Source organism: Meriones unguiculatus, chromosome 9 (genome assembly GCF_030254825.1).
Source record: "Meriones unguiculatus strain TT.TT164.6M chromosome 9, Bangor_MerUng_6.1, whole genome shotgun sequence".
In the NCBI taxonomy this organism is placed as follows: domain Eukaryota; kingdom Metazoa; phylum Chordata; class Mammalia; order Rodentia; family Muridae; genus Meriones; species Meriones unguiculatus.
This window is the reverse complement of record NC_083357.1, coordinates 47,129,296-47,156,442: the sequence shown is the minus strand read 5'-3', so window position 1 is coordinate 47,156,442 and position 27,147 is coordinate 47,129,296. Positions and strand designations below refer to the sequence as shown.

At 45.3% G+C, this 27,147-nt stretch overlaps 1 protein-coding gene across 4 annotated transcripts in view; it reads right to left on the bottom strand.

Annotated features, from left to right (window-relative positions):
• Window positions 1–27,147, bottom strand: part of Atp8a2 (ATPase phospholipid transporting 8A2) — a 512,095-nt gene that overhangs the window by 202,336 nt on the left and 282,612 nt on the right. For all 4 annotated transcript variants that reach the window (XM_060391096.1, XM_060391095.1, XM_060391093.1 and 1 more), the window contains exons 26-27: window positions 3,984–4,167; window positions 874–984 (exon numbers count right to left, since the gene is read on the bottom strand). In XM_060391096.1, the coding sequence (XP_060247079.1) occupies window positions 874–984; window positions 3,984–4,167 (295 nt within the window). The remainder of the gene's footprint in view (window positions 1–873; window positions 985–3,983; window positions 4,168–27,147) is intronic.

Here is a 27,147-nt window from a genome sequence, read left to right as displayed (position 1 = left end):
ATTGGCCAAGCAGTCTTGAGGTATATAAGAAAACAGAGCAAGCCATGGGGAGCAAGCCAGTAAGCAGCCCTCTCTCCAGTTCCTGCCTCCAGGTTCCTGCTTTGAGTTCCTTCCTTGGCTTCCCTCAGTGATGGAACTACCACCAAGCTGAACTAATCCTTTCCTCCCCAAGTCACTTTTAGTCATCATTTTAATCACAGCATTAGGAACCTAACCAAGATAAGGACAATAGAACATGAACTCCGTGTGACATTTTAAATGGTCTTATCAGACACCCCACTCATTTCTGCACGAGCCCTAGCATGCAAACATCCCCGAGGATATGTACAGGAGACAACATGACATATGCAGCAGGAAACCAGGCCCTGTACGTGCAAGGGAAGACAAACACAAGAAGGGGTGTCTGGAAATGCCTCAGATCCGCCCAGAAAGATGGGCACCTCTGTTTCCTGGTATTGACCACACTGGTCTCCTTTTGCCCTAGCAAGACAAAGGAGAGAGCAACAGAAGCAGCCTCTGCCACCACTGACACGAGCTAGTGGCAAGGAAGAGGAGCACAAGATCAGAACTGGGACGGGAAGCTTGGGAGGAGTGTGTGGCTGGGCAGAAAAGAAAGTCTGGTTACCCACCCTTGGTTACTTATCACAAGCCTCATGGTACAGCCAGCTAAAAGGAGGCTGCCGGACACAGAGATTTTTAGTAAGATCCAACGGTATCTTTAATTTTCCGTTAACAGAACCCTTCCTTAAGATGTGCTTACTGTCCAAAGATGTCCTCTGCAGAGGCCTGCCTCCTTAAGGGGAGGAAAGCCTCCTTAAGGGGAGGGAACCCACCCGGGAACCCACCCACCCTCCACCTACCCCCATCGCTTACCTCAATGATGTAGAGGACCACATTCTTGTAGAAACAGTAGAGGATGCACTTGGTCACCCGATTATAGCTCCAGGCTCCGTGAACCAAAAGCAGCTTCTCCAAGTAGGAAAACTGAAAAAGGGACAGTGACAAAGTTCAGAGCAGCCTGTTGCTGAGGAACAGAAGACACAGACTGTTCTTATGAGCAGCAAGTAGACAAGGAAGGTGGAGGAAACCAGCCCCTTAGGAAACCAACAGAAAAAAACAAAACAAATAAAACCCTCAAACAAAACCTGTTCCCCTGCAGTGGAGCTTTCAGGGCAGCTGAGAAGAAGAGAAAATTCTCTTTAGTTGACTAATTGTTATCTTCCCCAAACATGCTGCTGGACTCTCACTATGACTGTTGTGGAACCCTCTGAGCTAAACGTCTTTCAGAGATGTAATTAGAAAAAGAAGGTGACTTCCAAGCTGGAAGAAGAGCACACTGGAATGGGATACCTCCACAAGATCCAGCCACAAAGTTTATGGTGACCACAGGAGAAAAGGACAGCGACACTCACACAATGAAGGTGTGACTCAAGAAAGGTATGCACACGAGCACAGTGACAGTGTGTCAGCTAAAAGCATACCCCACAGAGGCACCTGGATGGACTTACACACGACACACAGCTATACGATACCACACACACACACACACACACACACACACACACACACACAGCAACTACTCTACAACAATGTTACAGTCCTTTGTTATCTCCTACTCAAACATGGTACCTGGCTGTGCAATCAATTGCAGCTGACTGGCACTGGGTAGTGGCTATTTAAGGGCCCTTGTAGTCTGAGACAAAGTCATAGCATCCACCTTAAATCAACTCTGTCTCCCCAGAGCCATTCAAGACAGACATATGGGGCAGGTGGAATGTGCTCTGGCAGACGGAGAGCTGAGGGCTGTAGATAGGCACTATACCATACTGTCCCCTCTGGATAGTGCAGGTGGCCAGCAGTGGCCCGTCACCTGTTCAGCAGCTGCTGTGCAGGCAAGCATAAGGCAGACAAGCAAGGACATGGAACCAGGGCTTTGCCCACGGAATGACTTTCTAGCATCTTTTCTTTTCTTTACCTTTTGGGGCACTTCTTTCAAAACATGGTTTTTAGAAATGTGGCCACACAACACCACAAAACAACAAGAACAAAAACAAAACAAAACAAGATAGAACTGGAGAGAATGTGGCGTTAACCTCAGCCAGGCCTGGCTGTTGCCTCAGTGGGGCGGAGGAACTGAACCCCAACTAGTGCGGATGTGAGCGTGCTAACTAAGGAAGAGGCTATTCAAAATCTAGTGCTTGGCACACACTCAGCCCTGAGACGGCAGCACGCCCCTGCAACACATCAGACAGGAAAATCCAGGCAAGGCTATCAGTGGTTGCCTTAGGTGCTGTTTCCCACAGAGGGAAAAGACACCCCCCCCCCAGTGGACTTAGAAGACTCTGCCCCATCCCTCTCTGATGCCTCCTTCTGACAAAAGTGGTTGCACCTTCCGCCTTCTATCCCTGCACAGTTTCAGTCAGGAATCCTCCCTCCCTAGACATTCTAAAGAGAAAAGCAGACAAATATTTGCCTGTAACTCCTAGGAAACCTCTCAAGATCCCTTCCAGCCATATGATGTTATAACTCAAGTATTTAATAAACCTGGGGTGTATAACATCCACAGTTGCTGACAACCGACAGGAAGCTTGGGTCCCAGGGGCCTCTGCACAGTTGACTCGGCAAAGCAATGGAGCAGGTGTGTGTGGCGGCCCCCAAGTTCACAGGGGTGTGCTGCTCTGTGATGTTGGGCCTGTGCTCAGACCTGAGGCCAATCGTTATGTGGGTAGAACCCTTAGGTTTCCCACCTGTAAAATCAAAAACTCATATTGCCTACTTCAGGAATCAACTCAGGGATTTGGAGTCCACAAAGAAACAAAACTGAGTTTAGTCAGTTTCCAAAGCCACGTGGTCTGCCTAATTTCTTGCTGCATTTGCAGAACCTCAAACCAGAAGGAAACGAAACGTGAGAGGTGATCAAACAGAGCTTCCTTAGGGGATGGTATCCTAAAGTTGCAAAGGACCGGCCACAAGCCCTGGGGCTGGAAGAAGGTTGCCTGTTTTCTATGCCCCTCTGCATTTTAGCTGAAAGGGCGACAGAGCCACTGTTCTTGGTAATCGTGCAGTTAGGTTTAACATGTTCTTCAAAAGCTTTTCAGAGAAGCAGGGGAGAGGCCGAGGAGCTGGTGCTACAGCAAATGCAGGCATTCAGCTACAAGGCCCTGAACCTTAGCATCTGGGAGAACAAGGCAGTATTCTCGGAGACTAGGCATCTAGATAATCTATCAGGCCAGACAGCCAGATATTCCCCAGGAGGGTCTTGAGGTTGACTCCTGTCCTTCATCTTGTGGCTATCACGGAGGGTTGGACATTTCTCAGATTCTTGGAGCACAGGTGAGGTAAGCAGGAAACAATCAGAGCCAAAACCTGTAAGGCACATCAGACCACTCTGGTGGCTCTCAGTTCAGCGCCGAACAGACTGAACTCAGCCTGACTACAGGAGGCTGCTCACTTCTGACCATGAGCCACCTGGCCCCTGCTCTCTCAGTTCACCCTGAGTTCCTAAAGTGTCCCCAGCCATGATTGCCAAGAGGGGACATCTGCAAATGACTGCTTCTTTCTGACCTTAGCTGCTCGCCCAGAATGTGGCAGCAGTTCTAGAAGAAGGGAGGTCCTTGAGTGAGGGACCATGTGGTGGTACTATCCTGAGAAGCTGCTCTTCAGTGAGGGATGCACAAATCCAGCAAACAAACAGAACAGTGGGAAGAGGAGTAAAGATGGACACATCTAGTGCTTAGGGAACCTGTCTGTCAAGAAAGGTGTGTCTCTGAATGACAGGTCCGTGGGCCAGTCCCACCTCTGGCCCGAGGAAACCCAACCCAGTGAAGGGGCCTCAAGCTGTTCAGAACTCAGGCAACAGAGAAACCAGTGGACGCTGGCAGTTAATCTAGATGGCGGCCTCCCAAGGTGGGCAGAATCCTTGGGGCTGAGCTCTAGGCTGTTTCCTGTGCCCAGCAGTCTTCACTGGGAAAAGGGAGGCTGACCTGTGCGATGGCGTAATCTGAGTTGTTGGTGGCCTGCATGCCCTCGTTCCCGCTGATCCCGACCCCCACGTGGGCTGTCTGGATCATGCCCACGTCGTTGGCACCGTCTCCGATGGCCAGGGTGATGGCCTTCACCCGCTTCTTCACAACGTCCACGATCTCAGACTTCTGCAGTGGAGATACTCTGTGAGGGAAGACAGGAAGAAGAAGGAGGAGTGAGGACAGCAGGCATCCTTCCCGAGGGGCCAGCTGCAGCACACAGGCTGAGTTCAAAGGCAGACAACCTCCAAATCCAGCGCGTACATTTTATGCTCATGTGTAAAGAGGCATTGAGAAAGCAGGAGCTTGTGGCTTTCAGGTATTTGCCAAATTCATGGAAGCAATGCATATCTGTAAAGGAGCCCAAAACACAGCCAGACTTCCGTCTACTGCTGAGTGGGGTGAGTAGGAAGGAAACCCTCTGGGGCTCACACAGGTAATCAAGATAGTGGGACCATTGAAAACTTCTTCCCAATAAACAAGAACACAAGAAGAGAGTCTCTACACAGTGTGGGGCTAGCAAGGGAATTTACAGAAAGAAAAGAAAACAGGCAGGACGCGAGAGAGGACAGGGAGAAACCAGAGCAAGGGGGAAAGAAGATTCCCTTTCTACCCCAGAGATGATGATGTGTGTTTGCCAGGCAGCCAGCGCAGGAGGCTGAGTCCCAGGCCTGAGGTCTTCTGCTACTGGAGGGGCAGGAGCATAGCCCAGAACGAGAAGACAAAAGCAGCCCCTGCCTGGGAGGACGGTAAGTGCCAAGACCCCTCCACTCTCTGGGAAGAGGCCTCCTACAAACCTAAGGACCCAGTGAGCAGCTTCGTAGGTAAATGAGCTATGTCATCACAGCACAAGCCAGGATGATCCTGTAGCATGAAAAGCCCCACTAGCAACTCAGGGCTGATTTCTTATCGATCCTGAGTTGGTAAACTGATGTTTGGTGTGGGCTCTCGAGTCACCTCCAGAGAGAGGGGCAGTGGCTGTATTCTCACAAGGGCTATGTGTAAACTAGAGTAATGTTCAAAGACCTACTTCCTTTTTCTCTTAAACATTTATTTTTATTTTATGTACATTGGCGTTTTGCCTGCATGTATGTCTGTGTGAAGGTGTTGGATCCTGGAGTTACAGAAAGTTGTGAGCTGCCATGTGGGTACTGAGAGTTGAACCCAGGTCCTCTGGGAGATCAGTCAGTGCTCTTAACCACTGAACCATCTCTGTAGCCTCAAGATCTGCTTCGTAAGAACTGTGCTATCAGGCCTGGCCCCCATGCTCATGGACACCCTGTGCAGACTGTGCTTGCAGCTTCCCATGTCTCTTGGTTACCCAACTCAGAGTCAGTGGGTCTTTTCTCAGATGGTGTAGAGAGAAAGGACTTCTGTGGGTTGGAGGTTGGCCATTTCACATGGAAAGGAGGGGCTGGGAGAACTGTGGCCATGGAATATGGAAGGAGCTAAATAGAGCAAGGGTATTGTTTTGGAGCTAAAAGTTGTTGGTATTCTATTAGGTGTTATAGTTTGGTTCTGAAGATGTCCTACAGAGGCCCACATACTCAAGGCTTAGGCCACAGGTATTGGGAGGTGATGGAGCCTTTATGAGATAGGAATTGTGGCTGGAGAGATTGCTCAGTGGTTAAGAGTTCTGAGGCTGAAAACCAGCACCTACATCATGCTTACAACAGTCTGTAAGCCCAGGTCTAGGGGATCTGATGCCCTGTTCTGAGTTCTGCAAGCACCAGGCACAGGTGTGGTGCATAGACATACATTCAGGCAAAACACTAATACATACAAAATAAATTAGCCTTAAAGAAGTTTTTAATAATACAAAAAGGTGGTGTCTAGGAGGGGGTCTCACCACCACCAAGAGCATGCCTTCAAGGATGTAGTGGGACCAAGTTTGTCCTCTTTCTCTTTTCCAGTTCCTAGCCTCGAGGTGAATGTTTTTGGTCTGGCATGCACCCTCCTCTATGGTGTTCTGACTCACCGCAGGCCCCAGACAGCGAAGATGCTCAATGATGGAATGAGAAACCAACCAGTCAACCGAACGAACGAACAAACAAACAAAAAACCCTATCATCCCAAATAACTTCCCTTATAGTAACAGAAATCTGACTAAGGTGGCCTAGGAGTCACCAGGCTTGCTCAGTTTGCCTCTGGGATTTGGCTCTGAAGTATTGCAGTGGCTGATGGTACGGTCCATGAATGTCCAACAGCTGCCTCTTTCCAACTGGCAAAAGCAAGGGGTATATAAAGCAAGTCCTACCCTGGCACTTAGGAGCATGAAATTCTCATCAAGAATTTATTACACCCTCAGCTGTGATGCTTTGAGAAAATATAAGTCTAGCACATGCTCAGGGTTCAAAACAGATGTCAAATAGCCAATTTCTGCAGAACCGACTGTGCACCATTACACTCCAGCCACATAGAGCGCTGAGTATGCCAGGTTGCCATGGAGCAGAAAGCGGCTCTTTCCTATCTTAATTTGTGACCTGGAATCATGTACCATACTTAATAAGCATTCCCAGAATATAATGTGCTCACCCCATAAAATAAAGCTCCAGACCACATCTGAGCTGAGCAAGGTGCTTGGCAACACTTCTGCAACCAATTTTGGTGCATTATGAGTGAAAACATAAACTCTAAGAGTTCCATCAACTGAAGAGGTAATCTACATACCCGCAGAACACAATCCATTTGCAAACGAAGAATTCCCTTTTGAGACTTAAAACAGGCTCAGTACCCGCCGCTCAGAGTCTCGTTTTGTGTGTCCTGACTTTTGAAAACTTGTTTCCTCAAGTTAGTTCAACATAAAGCTTAAATAAAACCCAGGGCGAATGCTTCCACAGAATTAGTATCATACATTAATTTGCCTGAGCCCTGGTCAGAGTGACATTCTCATCCTGATCTTTCAGGGTAGTCTAAAGTGAACACAGAAAACCCCTTTCCTGCTCAGCCACCGTTCGGATGGGACGGGACCTAGATTACAGAGCTCAGCCTGGACTGGAAGAGTTTAAAAAGACTTCTCTCAGAGACAGCCAAGAGAATGCATGGCCACTCATCAACTAACCAGATTCACTGACTGGTTTCATTAGTTGATTCCAAATGATTAACTAAATAACTAACTACGAGAAGTTTGCACACCACTGCACCACATCAACGATTCTCAAGTGTTAAATGGCACCAAAGCCCCTCATTCCGAAAGCCAGGGAAGGGCTTATGTTTGTGGTATGAATGAGAAATGTCCCCTACAGGCTCATGTATTCAAGCCCATGCTCCCTGGTTGTGGCACTATGTGTAAGGGTTAGAGAACCTTTGGGAAGCAGAGCCTTGCTGGAGGAAGTACATCACTTGGGCCCACCTTGAGTTTTATGGGCCACGGCCCCATGTCCTGTCCTCTGCTTCCTCTGCATGCCCTTGAAATGTGATCAGCATGCTCCTGACTGTCAGGCTGGCCTCACATACCTGCTGCCACTCTTTCCCCAGACGGTATCCTCTCTGGAAATGTGAGACAAATAAACCCTTTCTTCCTTAAGCAGCTTTTTGTCAGGACACTGTCTCAGCAACTGGGAAACAACAAACACAGCCTGTGACGAGGATTTCTAACCATCTACCAGGTTTGTGTCAGTGATACTTTCCAGTTCTTTCTAGTTCACATGTTTCCTAGCCACACTTAAATGATACCATAAGGTGCATAGAAAAGATAATAATGATAATAATAATCAGAAAAATAATTGAATCTCATTGCTCCTTTTAAACCTTTACAGTCTTCTTCAAAATCAAAACCTAGCCTCAATTTAGGCTGGCACTTCACTTAAGACATATGAGTCCTTCAAATAAGAAGATAGTGGGGGAGTGCCAGAACCAGGTAGATGAGACCGTACTTCCTCTTTTCTTTGGAATGGTTTAGATCATCTACCCATACCAAGCCTAAACACAGAAGTACTGAGGGACACACTACCAATGTATCACAAGATCTCACTTGGGAAAGTGTGCACTCTCTTGTCAAGAAAAAACATACTATATGGGGATTTTTTTTATTTGATTAGAAAACCCGTTGAAATAAAAGACTATGAAAAGTCCCTTATAGCAGCCACTTATCTTCCAAAGTTACGGTTTCTTTTGATGTTTATTTTTTCTTAATGTGCATGAGTCTTTTATCTGCATGTAAGTATATCACATGCATGGAGAGGTCAGGAGAGGACAGTAGACTCTCTGGGACTGGAGTTACAAACAATCATGAGGGTGCTGGAAACTGATCCGGGATCCTTTGCAAGCGTTCTCAACCACTGAGCCATCTCTCCAGTCCCATGTAGCACCTTTAAACCTAGAAGGTTCAGTGGGCAAAGGTGCATGCAGCCAAGCCTAGTGGCCTGTTTGATCTCTGGGTCCCACATGGTAGACAGAGAGCCAGTTCCCTCAAGTTGCCCTGTGATCTACATGTATACACTGTGACATGCTTGTGACTGCACATGCATACACACATCCACACATTAACTTCTATAGTTTAAAGGTCTTATTTGAGCAGATATACACAGACCTAATTTGTAGGCATAAAACCTACATTGTACTGAGCTCTTCCACATGCATGTTTCTTAGGTACCTCACCACTTGCTTAGACTGTGTCCTTTCTTTTGATGCATTTGGTAGAATTCTATGGGAGACCTGGGGCCAGACTTCAGGACATCCACGCAGCCTCCGTGTTTAGAACAGCATGTATCTATCCATACTTTGACCTAAAATGTTTAGCTTTCTCAAAATGTAAACCCCTGCCCCAGTTTGTGGGACATCTCACTGTCCTCCCAAATTCTAAAAGCAGATGGTATTGGCAGTTTAAAATGGTCCTTTGAGCACAGTGAGAAATGTGGGACTTTGGGGCAGGAAGAAGTGGATCCAGAGAGACTTAGGACTGAGATGTTTGGAGGTGCTGGTGGGTAAGAACTCAAGCGAGTCACTTAATAGTTCTGAAGGAGCCGGCATTGGCATTGTTTCCCATCTTAACCCCTCCCTGCACATATCCTTGGAGAGAAGTCCTATTATAAGAACTCTTAAAGGGATAGTATCTCCAAAATATGCAGGAACTAAGGAATGTGCCTCTCCTCTCATAGCTCCCTTTGTTGTTTTATGAGTGCCCCCTCCCCACATGAACACACCTTTCCCATGGTACCTTCAAAGCAACAAAGATTGCTTTCCCATCAACCTCAGTCATCACCAGACTCCTAACATCAAATTCCTAAGTTATACAGCAGACATTCAGTGAACAATGACTAACTATATCACACTTCCTAGATGCAGTACATCTAGTCATGACTATAAAGAACTGTTAAAAAACAAAACAAAACAAAACAAAAACATTTGCATCAAAGTTCCACATGAGCAATTGACCTAGCCACACGCTGTTGTTGGATAGCCATGAGAGACTACTGATCCACAGAGAGAAGAAAAGAATTCAAGGTTGTCTGGACCCCTCTGTGAAATCAGCATATGCCATGAATGATAGTTCACAGAAAGCAGATAAAAATACGTCATTTTACAGTGCTCCAGGGACAGGCACTGTTTGCAAACTTCCTGACCAACATGTTGGTGGTCCCGATTCTATTTCCTGTTAAGGTCCTTGAAAACATTCCAGACTTCTTGTGACAGCTCCCATTGACAAATGGGCAGCAGCAATCCCCGGCCTCACAAAGGCTCTCCTGGGAAGGGCTAACACTAGAGCCTGGTCTTTTCTTCCACCTTGCCTCTTTAGATCACAATGCTTTGATTGTTATGGGCCAACCATTAGCCCCTGGATATCATCTTGCAGAAGCACTCTGAGGCTTGGAAGATATTTGCTCTCCAGGCATTAGGACTGCTTCACACAGTCTTCCGGTCTTTTGGCAGCATTGGATAATGAACGCCAGTATTTGCCTGGAATCACCTTCTGCCACCATCTGGCATGCCTCTGGAGGACATTCTGCACCACTGAGAACTATTCAATGCGGTCTTTGATAGGGTAATCATTTAATTTGTGGACCAAACACAATGATGGACCACAATATTTGTGATAAAACTTTGGCACAAAATGACACGAACCCTGGTGTGATCCAGCCACCTTTGTAAACTACAGATCAGGGCGTCTGATAACATTCTCTACATTTCCTCCCCATCAGTCACAAGGTTCTGCAGTGGAGGCTGCTGCGGTCACACACCAAGAGCCTGTGTAAATGTTAGCAGGAGGCAGCAGTGTGAGCAACTGGCTTTTTGTCTTGGTGTCATAACCAGACAGTAACTTGGGGAATTTAACACGTATATAATTTCAATTGCAGGAGCTTACTCTTCTGTGATATCATATAAGCCCCGAAGTTCACTGACAACAAGGTATAACTATTCATGATCAAAATCACTGTTACAATGTTTCCATCTTCCAGAATTGACTATTTCTATATGTTCCTATTTGAGACAAGAAGGAAAGGGCAGCCCAGTATAGCATTTATGTGTGTATATGTATATATAAATATGTATACATTATATGTATATGCCACATATGCATATACATACATATATCTGTATATATACACACATACATACGCACACATATGTATATATAAGAGGTAATTGGTTCTTCTGTAAGCCATCCAAGTGTGTTGAACTCTCACTTTCAATGGTTTACTCGTAGTTATAAATTAATGCACTCTACCTATTTTTTTTTTTTTTTTGGTGGTGGTTCTGGGAAACTAAGAGGGAAGGCACTCTAGCACTGAGCTACTTACCCACAAGCCCTGGAACCCAAAAGATCTAAGACTAGCTACTCTAGCAACCCAAAGCTCTTTCATGGCATCTATATCTAGTTCAACACTGCAAACATTTTTTTTAAACTGGACTTTTAAAGTAAAAACAAAACAACAACAACAAAAAAAAAACCTAAAATATATCTAGAGATAATCTATGTATGTATGTATGTATGTATCCATCTATCTATCTTTCTATCATCTATCGATTGGCCAGTCTGTTTATCTACCATCTGACTAATATTAATGACTGTGTCACTGGCTCTCAACACTTGTCAGCCTTCTCTTCTAGGCATCACACATCATCCTACTGCTGTGAGTAGCCATGGCAACTTGATATTCTTTATTAACCGAACAAACCTTTATAACTCGATCCTGCCTAAGGCTGTAAAAAGCTGCCTCAGCAGCTGAGATTCAGAGAAGGGCTGTGAGAAAAGAGAAGGCCGCCCGTCTGCCTGAGATCAGCTTACCCTGAGACTGAGAAAGGGCACACTATGGGCCACGGATAGTTTGCTCACCAGTTCAGAATGTACGCATTTGTCCTTGTATCTCTGACACGTTCATCACTTCACTGGATATAGAAAAATTACAGTGAGGTTCTGACAGGAACCCAGCACCTGAACACCTGGTCCAGGAAATGATGGAGGATGTTCTAAGATCTGGGCAACCTCACCTGATCTGGAAACTGAACAGAATGCATGTTGTGAAAATTACATGTGGTTTAATAATCATTGAAAGTTGCTGGGTATAGGCTGCCTCTTCCTCAATGAGGCTGAAAAGAATGGAGCAGTCTAGGAAGGCTGGGATTTAAGTAAATGATATTAGATCCTCTTGTTCCCAGGCTGGAACAGGGATTAGAATAACACATTTAAATACCTTAATGTTTTTAGCACAAAAAGCATTAATTTGATACTCTGCTTCCTTGAAGTGCTTTATTAAGGCCCGGGACCCTCTCAGGAGTGTCTACCTTCCTTGAAGTTAACATGCATGGACGGTTCCCACTGCAACTTCACTGTATTTCACAACAGTGTGTCTGACCTCTGCTGCGGGGAAGGTGGGAATAAGAAACGGAGCCGAGAGGAAAACTGAGAAGTGTTGGGGTTTTGACATTTCAGAGCAGACTTATAGTCCCTCCTGGACCAGGCTGCATGAGCTCATGCAGCACTGAAAATTAACGACGATGAGGAGATGCTTAAGTCGGCTTCAATTAGACATTCCCTTCTGCCATCACCTGTGCCAGGGGCCAAAGGTCACCGATTCCCAGTCCAGAGTGTAATGGCTCAAGCTCTGAAGAAAGTGGAGCAGCCTGAATCATTTTGTTGTTCCATCTAACCTAAGCAACCGAGAGACCCCAGAGCCAAAAGAACAGCCTTGGCCAATGCCATGCGTGTGCCATAGTTGAAGGCAATCTGCAGGTCAAAGTATTTTTCTCTTGATTTCATTTCCTATCTTTTTTTTTTAAGTGGGATTTGTTGAGTTGGGAATGGAAGTTTCACAAAGTTCTTTCCCCAGTTAACACACAACTTCTAAGACCTAATTCTTGAGCTACTGAGGTAATAAATAAAACAATAATAATAAATAAATAATAATGGATAATAAATAAAATAGACAATAATTTTAAAAAATGCTTTCCTTCTCCATGACCATGAAAATAAAACAGTCAAAAACAAAAAAGCTGGTGGCACTTGCACTTTCTCATTCCAAACCAACACAGAAGTGACTCCTAAGGAATATACATACCCCAGTAAAATCCATACCCAGTAAAAATACATACCCAGTAAAAAGAGATTTTTTTCAGTCTACTCATGTATACTATCATATCATCTGTGAATAGCAATACTAAAAAAATTAAAGACCAACAAACCAAATAATCCAACTAAAAAATGGGATACAGAGCTTAAACAGGGAATTTTCAATAGAGGAACCTAGAATGGTGTAAAGAAATGGTCAACATCCTTAGTCATCAGGGAAGTGCAAATCAAAACAACTCTGAGATTCCATCTTATACCTGTCGTAATGGCTAAGATCAAAAACTCAAGTGACAACACATGCTGGTAAGGACGTGGAGAAAGAGGAATACTCCTCCATTGCTGGTGGGAATGCAGACTTGTGCACGACTTTCGAAATAAATCTGGCCCTTTCTCAGAAAATTAGGAATACCTCAAGCCTCAGCTATACTACTCCTGAGCATACACCTGAAAGATGCTCCACCATACAACAAGGACATTTGCTCAACTATGTTCATAGCAGCTTTATTTGTAATAGCCCAAAACTGAAAACAACCTAGATGTCCCTCAACCAAAGAATAGATAAACTGTGGTACATTTACGCAATGGAATACTACTCAGCCATTTAAAACAAGGAAATCATGAAATCTGCAGGCAAATGGATGGAACTAGAAAAGATCAACCTGAGCGAGGTAACACAGACTCAGAAAGACACACATGGTATACACACACTAATAAGTGGATTTTAGTCATGTAGTACAGGATAGACATACTACAATGCACAGACCCCAACAAGATAAGCGCAATGGGCATCTTAGGCTTCGTGGCTGCCCACTAGTTAAGGGAGTGGGGATATCTCTGACATGGACTATGTTGCCTGTTTTTTGTTGTTGTTGTTTTTTGTTTTTTTGTTTTTTAATCACTTTCCCCTGATGGGACTGCCCTACCAGGATACAGGGGAGGAAGAAGAACTCAGTCCTCATGTGAATAGATGAGCTGGGATGTTTGGGTAGGGGGCTCCCCTATTCTGAAGAATAGGGGGGTGGGGTGCAGGAAGGAGAGTGGGCCTGGGAGGAGAGGAACAAGTGGTCTATGACCAATATGTAAATTGAACTAATTAATTTAAAAAAACAAGAAACAAAGCAAGCAAAAAGAAAGAGAGAGAGAGAGAAAGAAACAAACAAACAAAAGCATCAGGTTGATGGTGGGGAGCCATGGTCATGGTAGTTGGGACATGCAGGCATAAAGATTACTTACAGGAAGGTGTGTATGTGCCCGGGGGAAAGGGGCATTCCAATGGCAAGAGTTTGTATTGCTTGTCAGCTTGACAGGATCTAGATACAGTTTGGAGGCAGACCTCTGGGCACATCTGTAAAGAATTTTCCAGCCTGGGTAAGCTAAGATAGAAACGTCCACAGTGAGCACGGATGGCACCATTCCACAGGCCACGGTTCCAGACTGACCAATGAGGATGAAGCTGGCCAAGCACCAGCAGGACTGCTCTCTGCCTCCTGACTGCAGACACAGTGTTGTCTCATTAGCTGATGGCTGCCAATTACAAAAGGCAGCAATTTGAGAAACATGGCAATTAGCATATGAATTCACTCCGAAAAGTGTGGCTTCCAGGTGGAAGTGAAAGTGGAAATCTGGGATTGTCCTCAACTCAAAGCCTTTATCTTTCACTTCCTTTGATCAAAACTGCAAAATTGTCATTTCTCATTTAATGCGATGACTAGATGACTATAGCCTTGAACATGAAATGGAAACAAATAAAATTAAGGAGGAGAAAGAAAAGAAAGATAAATTTGAAATATATAAGACCACTGCAAAACAACAACAACAACAACAAAACAAAACAAAACAAAAAACCCCACTAATTCAACAAACATGTTTGTTAGCAATTTTATTTGTGCTAAGGGACATAAAGGTGAATAAAGTAGGTCACTGGTATCAAATAGTTAATGGTCTATGGAGGCACAGCCTGACAACATTTCCAATCAGACTTTGGGACAGGAAGTACCATTATGATGTTAATAATCAGAAGACAAGATTGCCCATTAAGCTACAGAAGTGTATGCCAGCTGCTGCTGTAATTGGTGCATTAGACACTTGTTGCTACAACAAAATGCCTGACAAAACCCAGTTTAAGGAAGGAAGGTTGATTTAGGCTCATGGCTAGCTACACAGGACTGCGTATCATGGCAGGGAAGGCGTGGAGTCGAGTCGGGAGAGAGGACATTGTGTCCACAGTCAGGAAACTCCTTGTCATCGATATGCTCCCTGTCAAAGGCAGCAGGAAAGGTGTAAATAGGGGTAAGGTGATCTGTGGCAAATAACCAGGAGATGACGGGAATGACAGTCATAGGAAGGTAGTCTCCTGACCTCTGCCTCTCTGGATCTACCTCCTCCACGGTGCTCCTTTCTCTTCCCTGTGGAGATCAGCGAGGACATTCCAACTGCTCTAAAAACTGTGACACCTGTCTTCAAGGGAAGAGTAGAGCCAGGGGATCATAAAATGCTGCTGTGAAAAGAGCTTGGCAAGTAGTGACGCACATACCCTTTTACTGGGCAGCGAAGGGAATGGGATTGCTTTCCACACTGATCAGATCCTCACTACAGCTCTACAAAACCACAGCTATTATTCTCTACATTTTACAGGTGGAAAAACAAAACAACAGCAGATAGCTTGGAAAGGGTAACCCACACACCTATGCTAGACCTGGACACAACTGTGCCTTCCAGTGTTTGCCTACTTAGCCAGGCTGGGACAATCTTCATCCTCTTCCTTCAGCTCTTATGGTGTCATCATCATTGATCTCTGCCTTACAAGATGGCCAGGAAGACCTGACAACCAACCATTGAAGGAAGACAAACACCTGCCTGGATCTTCCCTGACTGCAAGGCTAGGCACCTCTAATGCTCCTGATACCCAGCACCTCCCACCGTCTCTGTTAGTCCCCAGTAAAGGACTCTCCTACCCCGAGTGCCTGGCCTGGGGCCTCTCAAGGTCTTCAGGATGATGATGGGTAAGAACCAGGAGTGGAGTCTTGGCTGAACATGTCCCTGTTTAGATTCATTTCCCTTCCCTTTAAGTCCCATTTCAGATTATAATTTTACAGAGAGTTATATAAGACACACTACAAGTTGATCACCCCTAATTCAAAAATAAGGAATCTGACATCCAACACAATGAAAAGTCCCGCACAATGAAAGGCTTCGTTCACAAAACTATTAAAAAATATTCTATAAGATTACCTTTAGGATATGCAAAGGAGGCACATGCAAAACTGGGTCCTTTGGGGCCAACTACCAAGAAATTTCATCATTAATATACCCCAAATCTGAAAAGTTCTGAAACCTGAAATCATTCTGGTTCTGAACATTTTGGATGAAGGTCAGCTTGCGGTCCTCAAACACCGTGGAGGGACAGAGCAGGTCTCAGGAGGGGACCAGGTGCTTAGGGCTTCTGCTGTCCACACTCCCACAGTGTGCCCTCCCTACCATTCCCTGTGCCTCAGGGATCACACCGCGGCAATAAAGGAAAGGTTCTAAAGGAAGCACACAGTTAGGTCTGGAGCAGGGAGTTCTTAGCAGCGGACGGAGGAAAGGTTCTGGCCACCCTTCCTGGGGTAGCTTTGTCCCCAGATAACGTTGAGAAGCAGCACGGACTCAACTCAGCTCTGCGGACTAGACTATTGTGGTTTTTCTTGAATGACAGAATGGGACCATAAGCTTAATCTGTCCTCATTCCCTAAAACCACATCAGCTGTCAGCTAGAGTAAATTAGAAACACAAGGGAAACTACCACAAGCACCATCTCTGTGGTGTCAGCCATCGGGAAAGGATCTCTTCCCCTGAGTGTTGGAATAGGGTTCCCCCTTACTCTCAACAACACCATTACAATAAAAGCCTTCAAGAAACCCACCACAACAGCAAACGGGGTGATGGGGACACAGTTAGAACAAGGGGAAGGCTGTCATTGGCTCTCTAGGAGAAAATGGTAGGCGTTACAGGAAACAATCTTTAAGCTCTCTGAGGACAGGAGAGAGAGCGCGCGCAAAAGGTAAAGTGTTTGCCTCAGAAGTCCAAGGACCTGAATTCATTTCCCAGAATTCATGTTAAAATAAATGGACTTGGCGGTGTATGCTTGTGAGCCTAGCCTCAGAGGCACAGGCGAGTAGATTTTTGGGGCTCACAGGGTAGCTAGCCTACCCAACTAGCAAGTTCCACACCAGTGAGAGAGCCTCTTTCAAAAGCCAGTGGATAGTGCCAGACGGTATGGGACTGTGCTCTGACCTCGGCGCAGCTATGTAAAATAGCACTTGATGATTAATAAATAATAACACAGTTGTGTACTCCAATGGATGACCTAACGGAAGCCAATTATTAAAACTAGTAGACTTCCAGGCTCACCAAAAGGGAGTAGGTGGATGCCAGGCCTGGCTGAGGCAGGCAAATCCGTAGAACCCCACACTTGCTAGACAAGTCACACAGATTCACAGCTACGCAAGGGGAGTAGTTCTTTTGAGCCCTTGAGTAAATAAAAGAGAAACGTGCACAGGAATGTCGGTCTAATGCACTTCGACAGTGACTGGGATGTGGCCCGTTTCTATTTCTTCCAGATGCTGCGGTAGGAGAGGAAATGGACTTTCCCCTCACTCTGGGGAGTTAGTCTTTCCTGAGTTTTGTTGCAGGTGGCTATTGTATTTTGAGTGTATCCTAAGCACACACATAACGAGACCCTTGACATAACCAGGGACTTTACCTCATGACTCACATGGGCTGCCAGCTCTAGAGATAAAATACCCTGAGGTCTGGGATGCCAGAAAAGATCCTATCCCTCTAATCAGTGCCCCCCCCCCCCCCGTGGGTACTATGTCCAGGCTTCCCAGCACAGCTCAGTCCCTGGTACAGAACTGGTGCTGTGTTGTGGCTTGTCCCCTGCACTGGGAAGACTGACCCATTGCAGCTGTCCATGCTCCATTTTTCACTGCAGAGCTGTGTGTTCATGGTTGGAAGCAGAGCCAGTGACCACACTGCCCAGAAGTCTGGCCAACCCTGAGATAGACTGAAAGTTAGCTAGAAGTGACTCTTTTTTGTTGTTGTTGTGTTGTTTTGTTTTTTTAACAGGTTCTCACAGTGTAGCTCCAGCTTACCAGGATCTCACTATGTGTCTCAGACTGTGTCTAATTTATGTCAATTCTCCGCCAGAGCCTCTGCAGTTCTGTGTTGACAGCAGTGAGCCACCAGGCTAAGCCATCAGGGGACCAAACCCACGAATGTCCACACTTAACTGTGGCCTTCTGATTTCCAGGTTTATCACCTTTGTTTCACAGTAGTACAAGTGTCTCTACCTGTCCAGGCTTGTCCCTTCTCTTGCCAAGTAAATTTGAAGCCACACAAAAAGGGCCCAGACAACCTCCTGTTGGGGGAGACCCTATGTTGTTCCTAGTGCTCCCCATGGAAATTGGGGATACAGGATAATACATTGACACATTGCTTCTGCCCTGTATCAGACTGTTGCTATGTACAGCCTAGCTAAGCACATGCTCAGAAAACTGGTCCTGCAATCACAAACAGGGGCACTGTCCAAACCCCATCCAAAGATGCTTGGCACCAGGAAAAACTTGAATAGAGTTTGGCAAAACCTAAACAGACTAGAAGTACACAAAATAATTTGTAAAAACAATCTCTGGGACTTATTTCAAACCCCAGTTTTGGGCATAGCCTGTAATGGTGAAGAAGCTGTGGTGAGACGGGGCTCTAGCTGTGGCCTCAGGAACACAGGCAGCTGACCGTACTGTATCCACAGGCAGGTACCAAAGTAAGATGGATGCTGGCCCTGGGCTAGCTTCCTCTGTTTCCTCCTTTACTCAACTCAAGATGCCAGCCACATAATGTCTTACCATTTAGCATTCAAAGCTAAACTCCCCAGTTAAAATTCTCTGGAAACATCCCTACAGGCATGCCCAGAGATATGTCCCCGAGGAATTATGAATGGAGTCAAGTTGACAACGAAAATCCATCATCACAGGAGGCTGTAGGTGAATGGGGAAACCTACCAAATGAGTCGAGTCACATTCGCACAGTAAACTGAGTTTCCCCAGGTAGAGGGCATCTTGAAGATGGTAGGACTAACCATAACCCCAAAAGGGCTTTGAAAATGCAGTAGAAAAGTTTTCCTCACACAATCTTTGATTCCTTTGTGCCTCTGTAGCTGGTAAGTTCCCAGGAGTAAAGGGATGACTAGTAATCCCAGGCTCCCAAGCTCATCTCTCTGGGACTTGAATTCACTGATTTCTGAAAACATGGTTGACACTAAATTAAAGCCACCTGACCTCAGGGACTGGACTGGGCAAAGCAGTATGAAAGGGTGGAGAGGACACTGTCCGGGTGAGGACAGTTGATGGAGAGGGTCTCAGGAAGAGAGGATGAAGATGTAGGGCTGGTTTCGGCTACATAAGGGAGGTACTGACCCTCCGTGAGAACTGCAGATTAATACTGGTTTCCACAGGAAAGGCTGTCCAGAGGAGAACTTCATACTTAGAACCTCTACATCTGACGCCGATCAGTCCTCACAGGTGGTTTTATTGCAGATTCTTCTCCACCCTGTCTAGAGTCCTGAAAGAGCTAAGAAATATCCTCAGTGTACCTAACCTGCCTTCCCATCACACTAGCTTAGCCCAACTCACATTAACACAGCTGGAGCACTTCTATTCGCCTATACAGCCAGGAAAAAATCACCTGGGGCAAGGGCCATCTTACGAGGAAGAGTTGACTACCTCACAGAACTGACCCGTGATCATGTGGGCTCTCTGTCTAGGTCCTGACCTTAAGATCCCTCACAGTTTTCAGTGTTGGGGACAAAGTCTGTGGTTTTATACATTTCCAACGAGCATCCCACGACTGAGCTATGTCCTCAGCCCAAGATTCTACTTGTATTATCATTGTTGATTTTGTGTCTGTACGCTACATGTATGCAGCACCCATGGAAGCCAGAAGAGGGTGATAGACATCCCAGGACTAGAGTTACAGAAGGTAGTTAGCTACAATGTGGGTGCTGGGAATTGGACCCAAGAAGCGCGTCCAGAGGTAGTAACTGCTGAGCCACCTCTCCAGCTCCTGTTTGACTTTTTGATGGCATGAAAGCACACACACATAAACACTTATTTTTTCATCTTCATATCATATTAATAAAGTCCGTGAAGTGGCCAGCACTTTTGGTGTACAGTGCGTCTTGGGCTGGGTAATTTTGCTCGGTCTCTGGCTACAGAAGTGCTCTGAGCATGTTCATGGTCCAGATGTGCTACACAGTAGATTCCGCGCCAGATGCATCGCCCGCATATTCAACTTACTGTGGGATTACTGAGCGTGAGCCGTGGCAGGCCCTGGAACATCTGTGTCCCACTGGAAGGTCACCCAGTTGTTTTTGATGAAAAGTGTAGAATCTGCGCCAGAAAGCGCTTATGAAACAGCCTGCCACATGTGGGTTGCAAACCACCACTGGACACAGGGATTCCACCATTTGCCACGCCCACCCAAGCAATGGCGTCACTCAGGTTTCCATTCTGAGCTCTAGAGGGACGCAGAGAAGCCAACAGCTACTGATACAGTGAAACTGTCTCCACATGTGAACTACCCATATGTATCAAGTCAGAGTTAGTCCACATGCAAACAGCTCCCTTAAAGTAAAGATAGAGGTCATCTATCAGAAACAAAGGAAATGAATGTATGATGCCTGACTAAGCCATGCAATGACAAGAAACGTCTGTTTATGCTTCCTCTCTGTCCCAGACCCCCTGCTCAGATGTAGCCAACAGGCAGCTCAGTCTCCGTGTGGGTTCCTAGTAAGGGGACCAGGGGCTGTCTCTGACATAGACTCTGTTGCCTGGTTTTTGATCACTGTCTTCCCCACCCCCAGCCCCACCCCCACCCCTGTGTGAGGCAGCCTTGCCAGGGGAAAAGGATGCAGGCAGCCCTAAAGAGACTTGGCAGTTTGGGTCAGTTGATAAGGGAGGAGGGCCCCTCCTTTCTGAGAATTACAGAACAGGGATATGGGGGAAGAAGGAGGAAGGGAGGGACCGGGAGGAGACAAGGGAGGGGGATATGATTGGGATGTAAAATGAATGAAATTAATAATAAAAAGACAATGTGTTTTAAAGGAACCTTATAAAATGCTTAAATAAAATTTAATAATCTATTTTACTGAAAAAAGAAAGAACCTTCAGGAGCATAGTAGGTTCATTGCCAGCCACTGTCCAGCTTCCTCCTAAGAAGCTGACATTACCTCCTCCAGAAAGCCCTCTGTGGCCTCTCCCAAGGGAACCTAGCTCAGGAGACAGACCCTGGAAAGGGTCCTCTCACATCCTCCCCTTACGCTTCTTCTCCTGACGGCCTCTATCTCTCTAGCGGGTGCATGTGGGTCCTGTTCATAACCCGAGGACTTGTCCCAGATCTGCTTTTTCTCGTGGCTAAACCCTCCCCCTCCCCTTGCCTAGTTCCCAGGCTAGGGAGTGCTGCCTCTCCGTTTTTGAAGACAGTTTCCAGTCTCAGGTTCTCCCTTCATCCCACCTCCTAGAAAGTTTGAGTCAGATCCTTCCACCTCCACCTGGAGACAATCACCGAGTGCAGAAAAGCTTTCTCCTTCAGTATCTCGGTGCACAACAGTTGTTCAGAACAGACATCTCTAAGCACAAGAAAAGTGTGAACCTGTTTTAACAGGAAAGAAAAACTGCCAAGGCCCCGTAATATTATGATGGCGAGCTACTCTGAACAGCATATGCCAATTGTGATGACATCACAGTTCTCTGGTTAGCAAACATATTAGCTTTCACGGCTTAGGAAAATGTTCATTTATTTTAACTTTCACTTATTACTGTTGAAACCTCAGAAGTATACAGAAGTGGTGGTGATGGTGGGGTGGGTGCGTCACCATTACCCAAACACATTAAAATGAAAAGGAGAGAAATCCCATCTTGCAAGTGCCACAAACCACGCCAGAATAACCTGCTGGTTCAAACAGACCCCTCATGCAGGGTGAGTCCGCACAGTCAGTGCTGGCCTCAGAGCAACCACAGCCACCCCAGACTCTCCAGCCGGTACTCAGAAGCGCTTCAGCTGATGATCAGGCCCCAGGCAGAAACCTCTAGATGCAAGGCTTCTTTTGATTATTTTACTATTACCGAAAGCATGAGAAAGAGAGTAAACTATGTTCCATATGACATGGTCAAACAAATGGCCACTGCCTTCCTAGTGGAGTACCACAGACAAGAGCTGGATGGGGTCTGTGAAAAAGTAACAAATGCCCTATGCTGATTAGTGCTGATAGGGTATTTCCCCCTTTCTATGTCATAGCATTTCTTTCAAAGGCTCAACCAGAGTTTATGTAACTTAAAAAAAAAAAAAAAGTTCTAGTAAAGCTTAAGAAACTTCTAGTATGTCACAGGGGAGGGAGGGATCATTCAAAACAGTTATAAGGAAACTTCAAAACCCGGAACAGACAGAATTCTGGACATTCTGGACAGTTTACAGGAATGTTCCCAACATGAAATTGAGCAGAGGAAATCCTCTCTCATCTCTCTTTATCAAAAAATTTCTACCATGATACTTTTGTCTATTTTAAAATTTTATTTAAGAATGTGTGTGTGTGTGTGTGTGTGTGTATGTATGTATGTATGTATGTATGTATGTGCGCACGCGCACACACATTCCTGTCAAGGTTGAGTGTCTTCCTCTATGACTATTTTTTTTCAGCTAGGATCTCTCACTGAACCTGTTGTTCATTGATGGAGCTGACTTGGCTGGCCCCAGATCTCAGGGATCTGCCTCTGCCTCCCTGGGTGCCAGGTACCAGGATTCAGGTCCTCATGCTTGGGCAGCGCACACTCTACCATGGCGCCATCTCTGCAGCCCCAGGTGTGAAATCTTCTTAACTCAAACACTTGTAGCTCGTTTTTAATGTTAGTGCCATCCGTGGGCTGCTGTGAAAGCAAACACAGTGGGCAGGGGTGTACCTCGGGGCCAGGGGACCTACCAAGCACCCGTGAAGCCAGCAGCTCAACCCCCAGAATTGAAAAGGACAGAAGTATAGCTGTACAGGTGAACTGTTTACTCACTAGTTTGTTTTTCAAAATCAGAACTTAGACACTATCGTAATTCCCAAACCAAATGGAATTAAAAATATCTAAGTAATTAATACTCACAGGTTTTTATGAACGGCCATCTGAGCTAGGTTCCAAAAACCCAATGAGCCTCTGCAGCAAAGCTAACTTACAGATTTGTAGAGAAATGCCTTAATGAAGTCAGATGAAACTGCCATCATACTAAAAAGTCCGAATTAGGTAATTTATTTTCTGACGACCATTCATCAGGTAATTCGGTGTTATGATTATGAGTAACATTTGAGGCACACACTCACCATGCAACTCTACAGGCCTCTAATTTGCAATTCTCCCGGCCCCACCTCCCAACACTGAGATTATAGGTGTGCACCACCACATGAGTTAATTTCATACTATTTTAGCTAATGTACTAGAACTTCTTGAGCAACTCAGTACTACTCTGTCTTCGCCTGTGAGATGGAGATGGACACTTTGTACGAGTTCTGAGATTAAATGAACAAGTATTTGTAATATATATCTTCAAATTTTACCACACTGAATTCCTTCCTCTACAGCAGATGGGTTCTGGCTCCCTCGCAGTGGGTGAGGAGCCAGAGAGATTACCAAGCCTCACAGATGCTGTCACACACACACACCAGTTTAATGCCTTTCCCGTCTCTACTATGCGCTCGCTGCATGCTGTAGCTCTAACTTTCACAGTCTGACATGCGACATGTTCCATTTCATAGAACAGAAGCTTCTCTCAGCACAGATTTAGCAAGTTCAACATAGGAGCTTAATGTCTCATTAAGTTGAGAACGTTGACCTTTTCACTTCAGGGAAATACTTCACAAGCTCTTTTTCTCTGACAAAGCATAGTTGCCAGCCTCATTGTTAAGTAAAATAAGGGTTACTTGGGCACAAGCATTCTGGTATGTGGCAGTGGATCTCATAGCTGCATCAGCTAAATGCTGACGGTTTATGAAGCTTTCCATTAAATATTTTATAGTGCAGCTGACCATGGGCAACTGGGCCACGCAGGGTGAAACTGCAGATGGGTAAAGATAATGTACACACAATCTATGTTGAACTATTTGCAGTTCGTTCTCTCTGCTTGGGTTGCATCCTGCCTGCATTAATTTCCCCCAGCCTTTACACATATCTCCTTTGTTTATAATGAGAACCACTTTCTTTTAAGCATACAGAAAAACAGATATCCGCTGTTGTAAATCTTTTCAAAGATGGTGACACCATCCCTATTAAAAGATAATTTTAAAACTCTTGGGTGAGATCAGGAAACCCAGGGAGGAAGGCTTCTCATGTTCCAAAGGAGGCAGGAACTCAGGAGTGATCCCCTGTGGGCCCTGAGATTCTCCAAGATAGGGCTGAGCTGTTCTGTCAGCAATGCTGTGGTCACAGGGGTATTTGAACACACAGTCCAAAAGGCTGGAGATGTAACCACATTGTTGAAAGTAAAAGATGAGAAACATCTATGGATTATTCAACGTGGACTTCGACCCCAGCTGTACAATCTGCTTTCCTGCCGACCTGACATACAGTTCAGTATCCATAGACTTTGCCTCCACTCTCTGGCTACAACTGTCAGATGTTTGGTTTTTTAAGGTGACGTGTCAGGATGGCTTAAATAATATTTGCTTGTGGGAGAGAACACAGCAGTCTCAACCATGGTTAAAATTTTCTTTTCTGACTACAGTGCAACTTCACATCTTCTTGCATAATATAAGCACAGAGTAATATACAATAGATGAAATAATGTACAAAGTTACTTGAAATATTTTTCCATTGAAGTATCATCCCGTGCATGAAAGGGCCAACAGAGTCCAAATTCAAACTCAGATTCTTTGCTCAGCTCCCTTCTGAAAAGCTTCACACGCCCATTCCAGGCTTCCTTTGCATTCTCCACATTAACCATCAACAAGAGACCTTCATCCACCCGGCACATAGCCCACTTCATATCCATGTCAGCATCCAAAGCCACAGACAACCTGGAAACTATCACCAAGTCCCCCTTCTTGTCATGGGGATGCTTGCTTGCTTGTAGGTTCTTTGGTATTGAAGTGTCTGTGTTATTAGTCCACAAGACATGCCATTGAGACCACTAGCCTCAACTGGAAAAGTACCAGTATGACCAGCGTGGGCTTAGGAATCCAAACTGAAAAGCATTATTTCTGGCGGAGTATCTTTTAGGTGCTGAAGAGCATAAAAAAAAAAAAAAAAAAAAAAAAAAAAAAACTCACTGCACACTGCACACTGCACACTGCAGAGAAGTTAGCCCCATGCATCCAGAGCATGGCAACATCCACAGAGCACAGAGGTGGCGGAGCTCCAGATCCTAGGACTGAGCTCAGCTTTCTATCAGGCCCAGAGGGAGTAGAACTCACACTTTCTCACTAGAATACTTCCTCAAAAACTACCACCAGCAGCAGCAATACTGCATTCTTAGAAAGTGTTTCAAAAGTTACTTAGGTACTTTTGTTTTCTTGCTTGCTTTAAAATATTCTTACTTGGAAAGAAGAAAAAAAGAAAGAAACTCAACCAACATTCTGCTAGCGTTAGAAATTAATGTCAGAACTTCATTCACAAGGTACTCAAGTATTATTTGTTGTTTGTACCAATTGTACCTTGGTTGAATTTATAGTTACTACACACATAAATACTCCAGCACACTCCAGCTACCAGGAAAAGGCCATGTCTGGTCACCAAGCAGATCCATCGTCCAGAGCATAGGCAGCCATTGCCCAAACAATTGTTCAGGAGTCCCCATGCAATAATCCTGACAATGATGTCACCTTGGTTTGGGGAAATAAAACACAACAAAAAAGCTAAGTTGATTACTAGCGGACTTTCACTTCTAGACTGATCCTTTGCCTATGAGCATGCCACTTCTCACAACGCACACAACCTCTCATATTAGTGTCAGGAAACCAACAGGCAGATAAAGAATCCACCACCTACACCCTCCTCATACCTTGGATTCCCAGAGAAATCAGAACAGTGAGGCCCTCCATCTACTGATCTCCTGCATCCTCTCCTCAACTGCATGATGCAACCACAAAACATTGCGATTTTCTCCAAAGATGCTCATGTTCCTTTTACTATGTTCAGGATGCAGGGCATGTCCCTGAAAACATAATGTATCTGACTGGCAGCAACAGAACTCTCTCTTTCTCGGACAAATGCTCTAAGAACGAAGCACAGCTTGTAATGAGCTTTGTTTTTCTTAAATCACAAATATTATCTGAGGCAGGTTACTGTTCCTATGCTGATGTTTTCTTTGTTTTGCAGCATCAAGGACTGAAGAAGACGCCTCACTGATATTTTCTCCAAGCCTTCTATGGTGTTTTTTTGTTTTTTTTTTTGTTTTGTTTTGTTTTGTTTTGTTTTTTCAGATTTCTAATCACATGGGGGGCATATCATAGTAAGAATCAATACCACTATTTTGATGCCCAATCTGATTACCATCTCACTATTACTACCTAATTATCAATACTGTTACAGTATGTCATACTTTCAAAATGTGGAACCCTGCCTGTAAAAACTAAGCTGTCCCCTCCTGCCATCCACATTCTTTGCAAGGACTAAAGAAGCTGAGCATTGATGAAACCTGGGCAAACATGGATACCTTCCAACCTCTTGGAAGCATCTCTGACCCCCACACCCACATGTCTGAGCAGCCACAACTACTCCTTCATAGAGCATATAGGCAGGGTAAAGGAGAGACAAGCAAGACCTCGGGCAAGGTGGTGACGTTTACTTTACCAGTGGTAGAAAGAAGGCAGTGAAGAAAAAAAAAAGTTCTATCTATGATTTTATAATTATGTAACATTTACTGCACTTACATTGACGTGTGAGCTGAGAAATAAAGAGGATTCAAGCAGCTGCCTAAGAAAATGCACAATCAGGACATTCTCTGTCTTACAAGGTCAGGCACCCACTGGGAGATGCGGAAAAACTGAGTAAAGCTGCTCCGTGCTGTTAGGTAGCTGGTGACTTTAGATGTTCACACCCAAGGGCGGAGGTGCTTCTCTCTCATGAGCAACAGGTGCAGCCACAGTATTGACTTACATGTTTCAGGTTTCCTACAACCCAAGGACAGTCATCAATGAATAAGCCAACTGTTAACCAATAGCACGTGTGCTTCTTGGAGGGCTTTTACCTCACTCATCAATATACGTTTTTGTAACTGATTAGAACTCTTGCCGAGGGTAAGGAAAACGGAGCGACAGGTGAAGTGGATGGATGGAACTGGCCGGCGTGTCGAAAGCTCTAGAACAGATCACTGCAAAACCCCCTTGGCTGCATTGCTTCCTTCATACCTCCCTCACATACATCTAATATTTCTTTACACGTTTCCTGCCCAACATCTGCCAGAAGCTGGTGCACCAGCTCCCATTACAAACGAAAAAGGCAACTGCCAAATTCCTCCTGTGAAAGCGTACCTCGGCTCCCAGGTCTCTGTGGCCACCCACGATGGGAAGAGTTCTCAGAACCTCCTTCCCTCAGGGGAGAGTTCTCATCT